This window comes from Setaria viridis, chromosome 8, assembly GCF_005286985.2.
Source record: "Setaria viridis chromosome 8, Setaria_viridis_v4.0, whole genome shotgun sequence".
Taxonomy (NCBI): Eukaryota; Viridiplantae; Streptophyta; class Magnoliopsida; order Poales; family Poaceae; genus Setaria; species Setaria viridis.
In genome coordinates, this window is record NC_048270.2 from 34247350 (window position 1) to 34265243 (window position 17894).

The 17894-nt window shown below is 43.1% G+C and overlaps 1 protein-coding gene, 1 long non-coding RNA gene and 1 pseudogene across 2 annotated transcripts; 1 reads left to right on the forward strand and 2 right to left on the reverse strand.

The window, feature by feature from the left end:
* Positions 1–594: 594 nt before the first annotated feature.
* On the forward strand, positions 595–5136 carry LOC117833386 (uncharacterized). The gene is made up of 3 exons (XR_004635435.2): positions 595–847; positions 3786–3948; positions 4930–5136. It is a non-coding gene; the product is annotated as an uncharacterized lncRNA (long non-coding RNA).
* Positions 5137–10704: 5568 nt separating this feature from the next.
* Positions 10705–12463, reverse strand: LOC117833384 (uncharacterized). Its single transcript, XM_034712854.2, has 3 exons — positions 12012–12463; positions 11814–11924; positions 10705–11695 (listed from the first exon to the last, which is right to left on the reverse strand). Exons 1-3 carry the CDS (start codon positions 12278–12280, stop codon positions 11053–11055), a joined length of 1023 nt encoding a protein of 340 aa, XP_034568745.1. The 5' UTR covers positions 12281–12463; the 3' UTR covers positions 10705–11052.
* A 401-nt stretch (positions 12464–12864) lies between these two features.
* LOC117833385 (actin-3-like) lies at positions 12865–17205 on the reverse strand (annotated as a pseudogene).
* Positions 17206–17894: the final 689 nt, after the last annotated feature.

The following is a 17894-nucleotide window of genomic DNA, read 5'->3' on the forward strand; positions in this document are numbered from 1 at the left end:
TTACCAAATTTTTCAGAAATGTTTTATGGTGATAAAAATTTATTTAAAATTCAATTTTAGCTGTTTTGTTCTATCAATTGTGCGCAAACCATAACAGATTCGGAGTTTATTCTTATGGCATTGTGTTCTTGGTGATTTTATCTTTCCAACGAGTATTTTAGGAGAATTTTTTGACACCGATAGCTAGGTCGTTTAAGGGGTCAAAGTTGGCGCATTTTATTCCTTCGCGGGCCCACTCGTCATCTCCTTACTCCAGCACCTCACGCCACCTGCACGCCTCCCCTTGGCCAGCACAGACACCGAGGATAGCCATTGGCCAGTTCTGGCCGCGCCAGCAAGGCCCCCATCGCCCGGTTGGTTGCCTGGGCATCTCCCACGTGCTCCCCCTCCCTCCCACACCACTCCTCGGCGCCTGGTTGGGTAGAGCTCCGCCCGCACGGCATGGGCGCCACACGGACATAAGTGCCGCCACCAGGCCGCCATGCATAGCAGCTCGCCATCGCCGCCAATGGGCAAGCAACAACGCCGTGGCAACCTTATCACCTCGCCCGTGCTTATCCTCTCCGCTCCCCTCCTATATAAAGCCCTCAACCGTCCCCTTCCACCATTGCCAGTAACCAAGCTCCTTTGTTCCCCAATCTTGTCCAGCCAAATTCATCGCCATGGTGCACTCTCGGCCCGATTCCTCGCAGCCACGGCGCCTACTCATCATCCCGCATCCATTTTGCTACTTCCTGAGCTCCCTCCCTCACCAGACGACGCCCTCCACGGGAGCTCCTCCGCCGCCCCCTTCCTGTGTCGTTCCTCCCTGTGTGCCGCCCATCTCCACGTCCCTGACTCCCTTCCGGTGAGCCTTCTGGCCCCGTACACCGCCCCTCTCCCTCCCCAAGCCGCCCCTTCTCTTTCCCCCACCTTCGGCTCCAAGTCCATGGCCGGCCGTGCCTGTTCCCGTGCGTGCGTGCCTGTGTTGTGTACTGTTGGTGCGTGGGGGGCTTCATTGGAGAAGAAGAAGGAAGTGTAGGGGGTTAAGGGGAAGTTTCAGGGACATTTGCGCATTTAACCCGTAGACCCAGGGGTAGATCGTAAGATCGTCTCGGTTTTGTTTGTTTTCTGGATCTAAAAAGGCTGAAACTTTAAAAATTTATAGTAAATTGTAGAAAAAACGTAAAATATCAAATGAGGACTTTTTGGAATCCTTGAGAGAATAATTACACAGTAGAGTTATAATATGATATATTTTAGTAGAAAGTTTCCGATGTTTTTATTTATTCTTTCAAAGTACTTTTAGAAATCCTTTTAAGTTGTTAGATGCACATCTTGAGTTATAGAAGTCCAAAACTTGTGATTCCAGTTGTGTTGGTCTTGTGATGACACCCTCTAGCTAAGAAAAATATTAAACATGCTAGTTGTGTACTATTTTTAACATGTTTTGATTTAATCTTGATAAATAGGCAAATTCTAACTTGCCGTGCTTATAATTTTCATATCTAAAGTTGTGGTGCTCCAATTGCTGTGAAATTTTTATGGTAGGCTATAAATGATGCTCTTGAGCTGTGGTTAAAATGTCATATTGATTGGTGCATGTATGACTGAGTTATTGTTTTAACTTGTTTATTGCTTCATAAATAGTTTTAAATAGGTTATAACTTTCATGTAGGTGTAAAAATGGGAAATGTGGTTCCAATACCTTTGTATGATGTTCTTCTACCATAATAACATTTTATATGGCTATGTGTTTATAGAAATGATGATCTTTAGATTTATCTTGCTTTTACATGCGTTCTTGCAAGAGCAATTTATCTTTTTCATAGCAACTAAATTATACCACTTGAGCATGTGAGATTTATACAGTAGCCATGTTTTGATAACATCTATCATCCATAAAAATCTCAGCTCCCAATGAGATGTTTGCCACATCACCTATAATTAATATATATGCTTACTATATAATTGGATGATGAAAGTTTGCTAGTAGATGCATATACTTAGGTCATGTGAAGCTTTTAATCATTGTTTTTGAGGGGTACATATGATGCTAAGTTATGATAAGTAGTGGTTAAGCTTTGAATATGACTCATATGCATGCTCTGATGTTAAGATAACAACTACTTATATAAGTTCTTCACCTTTGCTTTGATTCTTGCTTAAGGTATTTAGGGTGTTCCATGTTACCTAAAGCTAATGCTAATTAACTATGTTCATAGTATTTGTGAGTTATGTGTTTAACTTATGCATATGTTACCTTGTTAAAGAACTAAATGAAGAACCTTGTTGCATATGTACTGAAATGGCTGCTAGAGCAGTTCTGTTGTGGAAATATTTTCATGATGCAAATGATGTTTTCTGTAAATATGGTGAACACAAAAGTTGTAGGTAACTTCATAATATAGCTTGTGTTAAATTTTTATGACCATAAGCCTGATGGTTTAGGAGCTATAGATTTTACAAGTTCATTGTCACGTTTTGCATGCTCTATGTATAGGTCTGAATGATTGCATTGTTTGGCTTAACTAAGCTTTGAACCATATCTTGGAGATAATATAAGAAGTGTACTGGTTTTCATGAGCTTTCTAAATTGTTATAGATCACCACTTTTGGTGGTCTAAATCTCCGGTTATGAGCTTGTGAAGTGGAATGACAGAATCTGTCCTAATCTGGACAGAGATGTCTTCTTTGTGACGTTTGACCTAGTTAACTTTAGTTTTAGCTTGTGGTGTTTACAAAAAAGTTGTGCATGGTTTGTTAAGATTTCTAAAAAGTCTAGAAACACCTTGTTGTGAAAACTAGAACTCAACTGATGGCTGTCTAAAGTTTAATGTCACCATCTGTCCAAGTTTGGACAGGTTTGCTTCTTTGTGTTGTGTAATCTTGTTAACTGTTGAGTCACTAAAAGATGATCAGATGAACGTTATAGATAACTTAATAAGCTTTCTATAAAGTTAAGGATCATGGTTGTTGGAGGTCTAGAACTCCATTTATGCATCTCTGAAGTTCATGTCGGTTTTCTGTCCTTGTTTGTACAGATCTGCTCTTTGGTGTGTTTTCACCTTGTTAGTTGTTGAATCAGTTTTTGGTGTGAATAATAAAGTTTTAGATAATTTCATTAATTACAGAAAGTCTAGGATTACCCTTTTTGGATGCTTATATCTCTAGTTGTAGCTAAAACAAGTGACTACTGTGCTGCTGTCCAGATTCGGTGTATGTGCTTAAGTTATTAGCTTTAACTTGGCATTGCCTTGTATGTTTGTTAGTTAGCTCATATGACTATTAGAGTTAAATTGATCTACCTGAGAATATTATAAATGTGTTATATAATGTTGGTCAAGCACTTAACTAATAAATGGTCATGTATACATGTTGCTACGAAATAACCTTGCTGCATAGCTTGCTAGAACCTTAGTGATGTTGGTGTGTGACTTGCTTATGTATGAGTGGTTTAAAAACAAATGTAATATACTTTGATCACCTTCAACTTGCTGGTTGTGTGATGCACTTATATATGCCATGTTGATAAGCACCATTACCCTAGTTCTTGTATGATGCTAGGCTTAATTAGCTCTTGATTGTTAAATGCTTGCAATAGCTTGACTTGAGTTAACTAGTGTGCCGTGCTTGTTAGGCTTGCTATCTATATGAAGACTTGAGTGATAGTTAGTTAAAGAACTTGCTCTCTAAGTGCTTATATCTTGTGGTATAACCTTGTGCGTGTCCTGAATACTTTTGTGTGATGCATCTCTTTTTACCGTTCTTCGTATTCATGCTGTTGCATCTTGCATCTCATCTAGATATGCTAGATAAACCACGTGAAGGACGTGATGATGGAACCGAACCCGAAGATGGTGTATGGTGGAGCTATCCCGAAGATGGAAGGACTAAGCATGTGCCGAGATGGGAGATGCTCACCAAGCGAGTGTCGTCTAACAAATACTAACCTAGTGTGGATTCCAGGCAAGCCCCAATGCATGAATTCCCTATTTTAAATTTATGTCAATTGTTGATGCTTATGATTGTGCATTTACGTGTGTAGGATTTGATTGAGACCGTAGATGCATGAACTTAGTACCTTGATCTGAATACTAGTTGCTAAGGTCGAGTAGTTGCAATGCTTAATAGGTCTCGGTAAAAGTCGAGTGATTTTCTGTCACTCGCGAGTTATAGGAGTTGAATGTTTTATTTATGTTGCAACTATAAGGACGACGGATGGGGTCGGGCTTATGTTCGATACTTGGTGGATTGCCCCGTCTGTCTAAAAAAAATTGGACTATGGTCGAAACGTGTCGGCGCTCGTGATCAAGTGTTTGAAAGTACTAATCTCATACCTAGTATGGGATGGGGAAGCCTAGTACCTGATTGAACTAGGGCGTGTCATAATCCCCCGGCTGTCCTTGGAACATCGTTCCCATGGTGCATCATGTGGGTGCAAGTACGGTCATAGTACGGCAGAGGCTGGGATTATGGAGCATTGCATGCCAAAAGCAGTTGGTCCTGACACGTGCCTAAGGGCTCAATGGGGACGGCTAACAAATGAAGCGACCCTTTGTGGTGCACGGATGTCGTGAGATTAGGTTCGCCATGCATGGTTAATAAATTCGAATCGATTCATCTACCTCTGACAGTATAGGACTACTTGATTACTATTCTGTACTGAGTAAAGATGAAACATGATGATGATATTAAACTTGATGCTTGTTCTTTAATTGCTTGGAAACTATGCTTGCTTAGTATAAGTTGCTAATCTAGACTAGTTAACAAACTTAGAACTTGAGCTAAAATATTGAAAGTAAGGAACAACTTTAGTCATTTTTGGCAAAAACAAACCCACCGCCAAAAAGCCTTGCATGTCTAGGAGTCGGTGGAGTAGTTACCACCTGACGGGTAAGCCTTGTTGAGTATTAGTATACTCAGCCTTGCTCGTGGCTTCTTTTTCAGGTGTGGTTGCTGGTGTTGTCTTGTTCGGGACCCATCCTCAGTCGGTGAGGACAGGGGTCATTGATGTCATGATCAGGCTTCGTCATGATATCGTGTATCGACGTTTAACTTCCGCTTGTTTTACTTCTTCGTTGTTTGAAACCTTGCAAATTCTGTTTGAATTTCGAAAACTCTGATGTAATAAAATGTTGAACTATGTTTTTGTGATGGGAATGTTGTAATCTTTGTGCCCACTCACTTTCGTGTGAGCAATGCTACTCGATCCTGAGTAAGTGGTTTATCGAATGAAATCCGACGAACGACCAAGTTGACCTGCTTAAAGTGCATGATCGCTTGTCAGGCGACTTAAGTGCATTTTAGTCAGGTTAATTTGGGCGGCTCCGCTATAGCTTTTCACCTCCATAGGATATCAGAACATCCGGTGCTATAATGTTTCCTCTGCCTCCTCTGAGAATTGCTCTGACGCTTGTAGAAATGTGACCATCGAAACATCCGATGGTTGACTTTCACTTGACTTCAACGCACCATACTAATTGCTCCGGTGGATACTCCAACGCTCATCTTGGGTACCATCGGAACATCCGATTTGCACACCGAAGATACCGTCATTTGGATGCTCTAGAATTTTCTCTATCATTTAGATGCTTCAATACCATAAAATAATTCTAGATACCATAACTTGGTCACTTGAATATCATAACTTGGATATCAAGAATACCATGATTTGGACCTTGCCATGGTTTGGTTTGCATACTTGGGACCTAAAAAAATCTACAAGGCACATGCTTAACAAACCATTAGTCTCAATAACTATGTTGTCACTCAATCATCAAATTCACAAACTGTAGCCTAATAGGTCACGTTCGCTACACCTTTCCACCATACTGACAGCGGAAGCTTAGGTATAGCGATTCTCATTGCATGTTGTTGTTTTTGGCTGCTCCTCGTACATAGGATGTATTGTCCACGAAGAGCGTAAATCTTCTGTACGGACTAGGTAGAGTAGAATGATTGATGCTAAATTGCGGAATGTACCTTGATCATCAAGGAGGCACTACTGTTACCTTGTGTTGGCGTGTAGTTGAACTTTCTAAATTTGTGTTTTGCGTTTTTTTCGTGAGCTTGTATATCTCGACATGGTTCATAATTTTGTTATTCAATCCGTGCTGAATTAATCCTGTCATAATTTTTTCAACTACCTATCGTCAAGGGTGGATCTGGGGCCCGGGGTGGGGGCAGCAGCCCAGGTCTGCTCCCTAGCAACACTCAATACCCCGTGTAGTTGCCAATAGCCCATGGAAGATGGCTCAGCCTTTGCTGAACACAACACGAGCAACGCACAGCCGCACACACCTTACACCCAACACAAGCAACGCACAGCTGCACACAAGCAGCGCATAAGAGCATCTCCAAGAGACACGGTACTTGGCTCGGTAAGTCTAAATTTGGCACAGCAGCTAAAATTTCGTGGTCCAACAGACTCGGTACTGGTCTGGCTATCCCATCTGGCTCGCTATCGAATTTTCACCGCTGTCCAAACCTGGCGATGGTCTTTGGCTCGGCAAAGCGTGGGCCCCATGTGAACACTCCATCTATCCCCCAATCCACTCGCGCACCGGCTCCCCGTCATCGTCGCAATGGCATTGCCGCGCCGCCATCGATCTCATGCCGCCACGTAGCAAGCCCCGTCCCTCCGGTGACGGAGGCGGCCTAGCCCCGGCCCCCTCCAGCGCCACCGCTGGCCCGGTCTCCCTCCACTGATTGTGTTCCTCTTGCTTCAACTACATGTTCTTGGTGCTTTACATGTTCTGAACTCTGGTAGTCTAGTGGTAGTCCTTTCCGAACTCGTTAGGTAGCATGGTAATTTGCTAATTTTCCAACTGATTAGTATGACTGCTGTACTGATTTCTATTTGGTTTAGAGAGGGAACATTGACAATTCCTGTGATTGGTCTGTGCATGGATGATGGACAACACCTGAATTGAGAGCCAAAAATAGAGAGGTTGTTGGAGATGCTCTAAGATGGCTAGACTAGGAAGATATGTATGATCTTTTGGTTATCCAATTTTGTTTATTTCGTATTTTTCTACCCACAAAGCTGATGTTAATGCTGCTTGAGCATTTTAATTGTGGAATACTCGTTACATCAATTAGACCGTTTAGATTGATATCTTAGTAAGATTTGTAGCCTTTTATAATCCCCCCCCCCCCCCGGCGCGCTCCATTTCAAAATTCCAACTGGTGTGATAGAAGCTGAAAAAATCTATGCCTGGGCATGCTGCGTATAGTATCGACTCATTAAAATGACTTTTTTACAAGAATTGATTTACCTCTCTTTGTAATAATAGTATTTCAGTATCTCCTTATGGCAGCCTCTGTGCATGCACGTGGAAATTCTCACGCTGTCAACGCATCTTGTTCCCCGACCCCTAGGTATTTCTAGACAGGGATGATTCCTGTTTCCAAATTCCGGCTTCCAAACCGTTAGCTTTTAAATGCCGATTCAACATCCAATCCATATTGAATAAAGTCCACCCCCCCTACTCTTATTTTTGAGTTTGAAAACCCACCTAAACTTGAACACTAGAAATCAGGTGTACCCTAACTTTTAAAACTGTTCAAATTACCCCCTCTATTATTTCAAAGTGGTTATCAAGGTGGTTTACTGATTTTTGTTGATATGACACACGTGTGGCATGAGGGTCCCAAACATCGGAGTCGACACCACTATTTAGCTCCGTCACCTACACTGGACCCACTGGAAGTCTAATCTCTCCTCCTCCACGTAGCGTGGGCCCACCACCCCTCCTCCTCCTTTCTTGCTTCCCCTCTCTCTTTCCTCTCTTCCCGTCCTCCGAGGCAGCGACAGACGCAGCGATGTCGGCAGCAGGGGATGCCACCACCTGATGAGCCGCTTCAGGGCCTCTCTGCATTGTCCTTCGTTGGGTAATCCGCGGAATCAATCAATCGAGAAGCAATAGCGAACGGAATCAATCAATTGAGAAAGAACAAGGGACGTATTCAATCAACTGAGAAACACCAAGCAACGAGATTCAGCAATTGTCCAGCCTCAAATGAACTGTGATGATGCCTCTAAAGAATCAAGGAAGCAGGTTGACTTGCTCTAGGATATGCACCACACGGAATCCATGGCCGCCTACCATATAGCCGCGGCTGCCGCCGCATGAGTTGTGGGTGCTCCTCCTCGAGGGGCACCACCTCTGCCAGCCGTGAGGATCGGGCAGTGCGCGGCGTCAATTTGGCACCTTGGGTTCGACGAACCGCCATCTTCCTGCAGGAGGGATGGGACGACCGGAGGGGAGGCTGGGTGTGACATCGATTTGGCGGAGAGGGAGCGACAGGTCCATGAGGGAATCGAGGTCCTCCGTGGCGGGCACTGCAGCTATGGCGCAGGATCTATGCCAATTGCAGACTGGATAATGGAAGCACCATCGAACTTTTGGTTTGAATGACACTGCACGGAACTAATGTGGAGTAGTGAGTCAATAGAAGACACGGATGCGTCGGTGTGAAAAATAAGGGGAGAAGCGATCTGCTATAGGCTTTACAGTCAGATCCTAGATGTACCGACCATGTCGTTAAAACTTGCAGTAAATACAATGGACTGAAGTCTACCCTTCCCTGAAAAAAAAGTAAAGTACACGCCGCACACTTCCATATTCAGAGATATATAATACTGTCCTGAATAAACTTCATCACAGTGATCCTTGTTTAGTGTTCTTGACAGCGCAAACAAAGCAAGGGCTGACCCACTAACCAAAAGATGCCGCTTGTCGGCCCACGTTCTCAGAGCAGCTGCAGCAGCAGTGGACACTTTGCCCATCGGCCACACAGGCATCACCACCAGAGCGTCAGCGTGGTGCCGTCAGCGATGTGACGCTACGCCTGACAGGTAATGTGATTTTTTTTTAATAATGCGCGATGGCATCGCACTCGATGGCGTGGGTCGGCAATGCGCGATCGCATGGCACTTTCTGGTTTTATACGCTAGCTAGCAGCTGCCTATTACGCTGCAAACTTTCAGCTCTCTTTACTATCTCTGGCACGTACAACGAACGAATCCTCTCAAATTTGAACGAAAGATATTATCCAATTCGTCTTTCAATTTTTGTGAAACAAAGCTAATAGTTCGGGTTTACAGCTCATGAATTCGTCTTTTAATTTGTCTCCATCTAGCTTGTTAGCCCTAATTTGTTTAGTGGTGCTCAGTGATGCTACCGCAAGAGAGTTGCACAAACGCAAATATATTTGGTTGCGTTTTCTTTTTTGCTCTCAAGAAAGCTCTCGTTATTTACAAGCAATATGTGAGAGCAATTAGACTTGGTGATCAGATCACGCGGGCGGCAAGACTTGCAAATTGCAATTGTTAACAGATACAGTATGCGATTGGCGAGAGGCGCAGGGATAAGGCCACGGCATAACCACTTGCCAGGTCAACTTTCCCGAAATCAACGCCCTGATTGTTTTTCAGATCATCATCAGATGGCGACACAACACCCAATCAAAAAATCCCTATGCACGTTAGCCGAACATGTGATGCAAGCTTATGACTGACAAGGAAACCATGTTTGTACTACACAAGATCTTCATCATAACACTTGTACAGAAATTCTGCAGGAAATAGCAATATGGTAGGATTACCATGTGAGCCAAGTGACTAATCAATGCTCATATATATGCCTCACTGGTTCCCTCATATAACGGGATCGTTTTTATCTAGGTCTGAAAACGTTCATAGATGGCTCACTGGTTCCTCACCTCCACTTAAATTACATGATTTTGCTTGGAGAGTGTTGAGTAGCATTATTTGTACAGCGAATTAAAGAGCTAGCTAAACTATGGCTCCAATCAGACCTTCACCTATTTTCACTAGTCTTGTTTCTTCCTTTTAGTTGAAACAACTAAGTAATTTATTTGTACACTATATGGAGGTTATTATTTTTGGATGTTAGCCATCTCATATAAAAACATCAAAATGATCAAATACATACTAGGGTTTAAAATAAAGGGACTTGATAAAAAGAGCGTGGATGGATTTGCATCATGTCATTATAGATTCTTCCCTTTCCTGGTACTTGCGATATGGCACAAAAGATGCCGTACTAATTCTGTATGCAATACATCATGTTCACATGTTTCTTGGTTTATATTGACACCACAGCGAAGCATTCGGTCTACATGTATAAACCCACAAAAGGATTCCCAGATTCCTTCATGATCTCTTTAGTATTCAAAGTATTGCAGGATTTATAACTGAATATAAAATATAGGGAAAAGTAGATAAATTAGAGAAATAAAAAAATAACATGTAGATGTATTTGGACAAGGCAAGTTTGTAAACAATAGTTCCTTGTGCATCTCTTTAACAAACCGTAAATTCAATTGTGAACCTTTCATATCTTTTTACCTAATAATGGCACCTAATTGGTTATAGTTTTTTAGGTACTCCATTTGAACGCCTGTGGAAGTATATCCTCTGGAGACAATATTATGACTTTTGGGACATAAAAGGAAGAGGCCGATAGGTATATGCTTAAACGCATGCCCTATTTTGTAGGGTCACCCCTACTGGCATGACAAATGATCTTGAACTGCCGAGTCCTTGCCCCATATGGAGGTGGAATATGAACCGCCTCTCCTACGACTACGAGAGCAAACAAGCAGTGAATGTTGTCAATCAATCCACTGGCGCGACTAGCCCTGATTTTTGAGCTGTGCATACCTAAGGTAGGCAAAATAAGTGACGAACTGGTCTAGAAACAACAAAAGAGTGTCGAATTACATTTGAACTGTGGTATAAAATAATAGTGTTAGTAGTCATACTTCATGCTGTCGTCATACAAGATCTCGAGAATCTACAGATATTTTTGGACAAAAAGCTAGGCTATACCGAATAGTACATCAATTAGTTCATACACAACAAATTATCTGCGACATCAACTTTTAATAAATATTCATAGCTTTGCTTGGACTTCATTGGTAGAATCAGGCATACTGGACGCCATCTTATTCCATCTTTCACTTCAAAATAGGCCCCTCTTTAGTTTAAGAAGCCTTATGTCAGACAACGCAACAGATTTTTGCAACCACCACGGGTTCTATTTACTGAAGTAGACTGTCGATGTCAATGGATTCGCCAATATAAAATAAGTTTTCGCAATGGCCAACCTCCCACTCTAGGCACCCGCCTGCTAGAGGCTGCCACCATGGCGAGCTCATACCCAGCTCTTCCAGCACCGGGGTTGACTGCTCGAGAAGCTCAGCAGCCTCATGGTCCATGGCTGCTTGCAGCTCCTCTGGTGAATTACACAAATCCGGTTTCTCACACACCACCAGGCCGTCATCGTCGCAAGTCGACGAGGGTGAACCATTTAGTTCCCCATCCATGATGCCTGCAGAACCAAAGTTGATGACGAACTTCTCTACCTTTTCGTCATGGTCCATGGCTCCTTGCAGCTCCTCTGGTGAATTACACAAATCCGGTTTCTCACACACCACCAGGCCGTCATCGTCGCAAGTCGACGAGGGTGAACCATTTAGTTCCCCATCCATGATGCCTGCAGAACCAAAGTTGATGACGAACTTCTCTACCTTTTCGTCGTTGCCCACGAGTGAGGTGCCCATGCAGCAGCTGTGTTCATCAAAGTAGGTTATGATATAGACGGAAGGGTCGGCCTCCGACTGCTGCACCTGCCGCCTGGCCCTGCAGCCGTTGTCATCGTTGTAGCTGCAGCGGAAGTAGAGCCTGCCCGACAACATGTTGACACGATCAAACTTGGATGCTTGGTTAATTACTTGAACAATTGCTTCCAAGGGGATGCGATTTATCTGATGAATCTTGTGATTGAACAACAGATCCCCACCTCGGGTGCTTGCTGCCGTGGATGTTCTTTTGCCCGTACTTCCTCCAGGCGAAGCCGTCCTCCATTGTCCATTTCTTCTCCACTCGTATTCCTCTCTCGCCACCGCTGACCCTGCACATTAGTATTTAGTACTCAACTGTTTTTGTATTGAATTCGAAGATGCAGTGATGACCAACCACGAGATTGATTGTTAAGTACCTCAGCCTTTTGGACCTCGTTGTAGAAGGCAGATCAGCTGGGCCACCGCGCTCTGGCTTGCGCTTCTTGCCCATGCTCCCACTCAGCGCGGCGAGGGCTCGGTCGCAGCAATGTAGGATCTGCTCGACAAGGTCCTGAAGCTCATGGGGCATCGTGCTGATCTCCGGCAGCTGCTGCTGGTCTAGCATAGCGTGCAGACGGGCAGCTGACTCCCTTCCCTTGGCAAGAATCTCTGACACTGCAAAACCAGGAGCGCTCACCCTTTCCATATGTTTCCCCTCCCCTTACTCTCTGGAAGGACTATATGATTGGATCTGAGTGATCTCTTTGTGCCTTTGCCAATTTCGGATGCGGTGTCCTGGGAAAAGGAGCCAGCTGCTAGACTAGCATATATAGAGAGAAGCAGAGCTGGCCTGGCAGCGATTAATCTGGTAACGCGCAGTTTCTAATTGTTTTGCTTAGTAGCTCAGATCTAGTCTCCATGTCGTATAGCTTAATAGATCGATTACTCCTCCCCTTCCCTTGACAAAAATATTAGTTGTTTGAGACACGACACAAGCATAAAAAATAGATCAAATGGCAATGTTGCCCTTCATTGATTTTGTATTTGTAAGGAAAAGTAATGACAATGTTTATTGATTTGTCGTATAGCAAATACGGGTCAAATAAAAATGTTGACATTTTTTTATTAGAGTGCGTTATAAAATGGGATTTACTTTAAATTTAACCAAGATCTTGCTTATATTTTATGTATTTTAAATTTTCTTCATTATACTCTTTACACTAGGGTGTGATATTTTCCATTAATTAATATCCACAATAACGAATACACAATGGAATGTGATCCCAGCGGTAAATTGAACACAAATCCAATAAGAAAATTATTTAAGCTTCAGCACAAAAATATTACAACTGCACATGCCATTCTGGCCAGCAAACTTTGACTTAGATGAAAGTCATAGGCAAAATCTAAGTTGCCTTACATGGTAAAGGTTTCAATGAACATTTTGATCTGTAAGCTTTTCCTCCAAATCAAACTGCTCAAAATTGGAACCAAGATCAACTTAATTGACATAGGTCTTCCGTATGCATGTGAAATCATTTGTTGTGGTGCTTGCATGTCCTTGACATTTGAGACGAAATTTTTTCACTGTAACATGAAAAGGATTTTCAAGACTAATCAGCACATATAATTTCGCTATATATTCAAAGCCAAATACTCCAAAAACATTATATTGACAGTCAAAGTTTCAGAAGCTTTGCTGGATCGAGTTGGCGCAAAGCATCACATTTTCATGACCAATCGTTTGACATAGCGATAAACAATCATGGAGATGGGTAGAGTAGACGACAAATTACGCACATAGCAGGCTTGTGTCCTTTTCGCCTGTTCTTGTGCCACGGGTTGCGGTGTTTTCTTTTTTTCGCTCCCAAGAAACCTGGCATTGTTTACAAGCAAGAGGGGCTAAGTGTGGGTTAGAGAAACTAGCCTCGGTGATCACGCGGCGGACAAGGCTTGCAATGATTAACAAATACATTATGATATGGGTGACAGATGCAGGGATAAGACCTTGAGATTGAGACGCAGGTGCTCATACTGTACTGCCACTTGCAGGTCAACTTTCCAAAAATCAAGACCCTGCAGCTTGTGTTCTATCATCAGCAGATGGTGACGCTCAAAGCCTCAAACAATACCTCTATATAACATACACGCAGACTTACCCGGAATTTTTAAAGCCGTTACACACCAGCTTGCAGGTATGAACGATCAGTCGATGCCAACAAATGGTGTGTGGAAAGGGGAAACGTGCCATCACCTTTGCAACGTAAGCCATGCTGCTTAGCCAAGGTCGCCCTGATGTCAGCTCCATTTTTATTTATATATGAACGTCGTTTGAAGAAATCGCTAATGCAAGCTTATTGCTGGAAGTCTGTTTTGTGGATGAGTAATAGCCTATAGTCTGCTGCCCTCTTTTTCTCTTTTGGCTTCAAGCCTGTGTAATCCCATTGTACATATTCCCTATATTTATATATATAAAAATAGGTAGGAGCCTCCCCTACTGATTCCCTCAAAAAAAAAATGAGTGGACTACATGAATTTCTTAGCTCTTTTACAAAATTATGCAGGAAATAGTTCAGTCAAAAGTATGGTAGAAACCAAGGTGGTGGCAGATAATTACCACAATATAGTAGGATTATAATTAAATATAAATAAGAGATAAATAATTTGAAGCAAAATAAATAAATTACAGAAAATTGAAATAACACGGGGATGTATTTTGGATGAAGGAAACTATTTAAATGATAGGGGGGGAGGAAATGACATAATAGGGTAGCGACTGTTTTGCACAACCAGCCACTTTTCCAAATAAGTATATTAACAAAACAAAAAACATCGGTACAAATTCAAAGTACGGTACTTGGGAGACACATCCTTGTACCCCTCTTGCGGGGATCCCAGCCGCAGCATTTTAGAGAGGCACTTGCTTGTACCATCAGTCCATCACCGTGAACTTTCAAGCTACTAAGTGTGATATCGTGCAATATGAGAGCTGAAAAGAAACATTTATTGACTTTATGGGGTCCTATCTATATATATAAGATATAGGAGTACAGATTTGTGCGTTCTTAACTTCAATCTTATGTGCCACCATGTGTCATCTGCTTACTAATAACAGTTATTCTCGAGCTCATTAATACGGCTTGTCAAAAAACTTATTGTGAAAAGAAACGATGGTAAAAATATGAAGAGAAACCGGTTTAAGAAACAACAGAGAAAAACATATAGAATGGCAGCTGCAACGCTATTTGGGCAACAGAAATGTGTAATATTCACCTGTTGGAAGGTGCTAAGGGATGCCAGGATAGACCCTCCGATCCATACGCTATATTTCCGGTCACCCGGTGCCACCACATTGATCTTGCTGCTTGGTGCAAGGGCAGTGATCTCCTTTATCAAGCGATCAGCAAGGCCACGAACCTGGTTGAGCCCCCACTGAGCACAATGGTACCATAGAGGTGCTTTCTAATATCTATGTCACAATTCATGATACAATTGTAGGTTGCCTTGTGGATTCCAGGATCTTCGATGGCAAACAAATTAGGCTGGAAGAGGACTTCAGGGCAGCTGAACCTCTCTACCCCGATTGATCACCTGTTCATCAGGCAGCCCATAGCACTCCTCCATGGAAGATCTAGCTGATCTTGGAAGTCTCCAGGTCATGCTTGTAGTCTAGTGCCACATATGCGCACTTCTCCTTAATGTCCCGCACAGTTTCCCCATCAGCATTTGTGGTAAAGGAGTAACCTCTTTCATTGAGAACACCCTGCAATATTTCAGTGAGTTTGCGTCCAGCAAGTTTGCTATGAGAAAATACATTTGGAACAGGATACCCCTCTAAGATTGGCACAATCTGGGTCAAACCGTAACCGGAGTCTACCGCAATACCTACAGCAAACAACAAATTTCTCATAGACTGTCATGTCACCAGAGACCACAATTGTTACCTGTTGTGCGACCACTGGAATAGAGGGAAAGCGGGGTGAAGGACCAAAAGGGCGACCAGAGGGGGGGTGAATGGGAGCCTATAAAAATTCTTAACGAGAATAAGGCCTATGTCCCAAATGCAACCCCAAAGCACACTGCACGTTGTATCATCAAGATGACGCAAGTCAACTCGTGACAGGCTCACCCTAGGAACGATTTGACACGCTCAAGACATAACGGAAGCAAGACATAAAATTACTCTAACAAGTTTGCTCAAAACACGATTAACCAAGATCACTACTAGCTAATCCCTCAACTAAGCATGCAAGAGAAAAAGATTAATCTAAAGTGCTAGGCGTGATTAGCAAATGAGAGAGTAAAATAATTAACAGCTAGACTTGATTAGCAAAAGAGACAACTAATTAAAAGCTTAAGCAAATGACGCAAGATGACTCACTAATTTCAAGAATTAAAAACAGAGAAAACTTGAGCTCACAGTGGTGTCACTAATGAGGCAGGACCTGTTCACGTGAATCAGCCTGGGAGCTTGTTCCGCCTGTGCACCTCGCGTGGGTCACCTTGTGTGCTGCTACTTCACATGGGCTTGGCCTGCTAGTGCTGCCTTGAAGCTTGGGCCAGCGTATGTGCAAGCTGGGCTGCTGCTCTACCTTGCTGCCTGGGCCACGAGCACCTGCTTGGGCCGTGCGTGAACTGCTAGGCCGCAAGCTCCTGCGCTAGCTGCACTTGCTCCGGCCCGTGCTGGACTGGACCGCTAGGAGTAGCGTGCTGGGCTGGTCCGCCTAGCAGCTGACGGCCCGCTCGCTGCTGCAGCTTGCACGTGCGCCCCGCGTGCCTGTGCGATCGATTGCTGCTGCGCTTCTTCCTGCGCACGAACAGACTGAGAGAAACAAGAACACCACTTAAACTTCAAACTAAAAATACTCTCTCAAATCTCCATGAATCGAGACGAACCTTGAGACAAGGATGCAATACCCCAAGGGCAAATAGATCCATGAAAAAGATCTCAAAACGCTCAAGTATTCATCGCGGATTTGGAGAAAAACCGAAACCCTACGCAAAGAACACGATTTGGGAAAAACTCAAAATCCGGCCGAATCCATGTAGGATTTGGAGGGAGATCATATCAAAGATGCTCCCTAAGGTCGTAGCAACATTTCTCTTCAACCAAAACCACGAGATTCGGGCGTAAATATGATGAACGAAAATTCCCCAAAAATAGCTCCGAAAATAGGGAAAAAGAAAAACGCTCGGGAAATAAAGATTTAGCACGATTTGAGACAACAAACAAAGCTAAATCACGAGAATATCTTCTATACAAGATGAGGACTAGCCTCCTCCCTTCATCCACCCACTAAAGATGAAGAAAATCAAGAGAAAAGAGTAATCACTCTCTAATCTCCCTCTCTCCTCTCACTTTAAGCACATGACTAGCCTCTAAGCAAATAGATAATGAGTTGCTAAGCAAAGAGGTACAGAAATAACCAGCCCCCCATCCCTATTTATAGTCCAGGACGAAAGACTATACTACCCCTACAGCTACAACTAAGATAACTACCCACGCAGGGGTATTTTGGTCCAAGTTTTTATCCACGCATCGGACGGACACGCCGCCTTCACGACTTTGTTTCGCCTTGACGCAAGCTTCGCGATGACGCCACGTGCCCTCCTTCTCGAAGCTCCGGCCGCACCGGGCTCGCCCCCGGTTTGTATGAGTCCAGTCTTGATCAAGTGATTAAACATGCAAAGACTTTTTCTTGCTAAACTTGTGGTGTGCCTATCATCTGGCACTTTCATACAACCGTTACTTTGCGGCACCGGCAACTCTGTGTCATGTTGAGATAGGCATTCTAGATAAGTTAACAACAGTACAAGTGCTGTGACACCCGCATGTGCAACAGAAGATGACATGAAACCACGTTTGCAGTCAAGGGCTACACATTGACATGCTAATTCAATTGAGAAGATTAAAGAGCAATAGTGTATGGGTAGCAAATAATGTTTTGCATGATAACTCAAATCTTACTTGGACTATATCTCTAGAGAGGTGTGCTATAAGAACTTCTAATTCTTCTACAATTTGAGCCTTGGATCCTATTAGGAACATGACTCCTACTCCCTCCATCCAATCACATTTGGATATAATTGCTCCTTTTTAATATAAGGTATTCAAGCATTCAAAATCTATCCTCAAATATAAGGCATCGTAGGCACCACGAGAAAGGATGCATTTATTACACCACAAGTGTCCTTGACACTTTCCCTGTGTCATGTGTTGTTTGTATGAGTCCAATCTTCACCAAGTGACTGAACATACAAGACTTTTTCTTTCTAAACTTGTGGTGTGCCTATCATCTTGACTTTCGTGCAACCGTTAC

Excerpts from the sequence above, each read along its gene's own strand:
- LOC117833384 (XM_034712854.2), bottom strand. The coding sequence starts at position 12,280 with ATGGAAAGGGTGAGCGCTCCTGGTTTTGCAGTGTCAGAGATTCTTGCC. Across the intron at positions 11,925-12,011 it reads ACGAGGTCCAAAAGGCTGAG|GGTCAGCGGTGGCGAGAGAG; the intron begins GTACTTAACAAT and ends ACTAATGTGCAG. Across the intron at positions 11,696-11,813 it reads CACGGCAGCAAGCACCCGAG|GCTCTACTTCCGCTGCAGCT; the intron begins GTGGGGATCTGT and ends GTTGTCGGGCAG.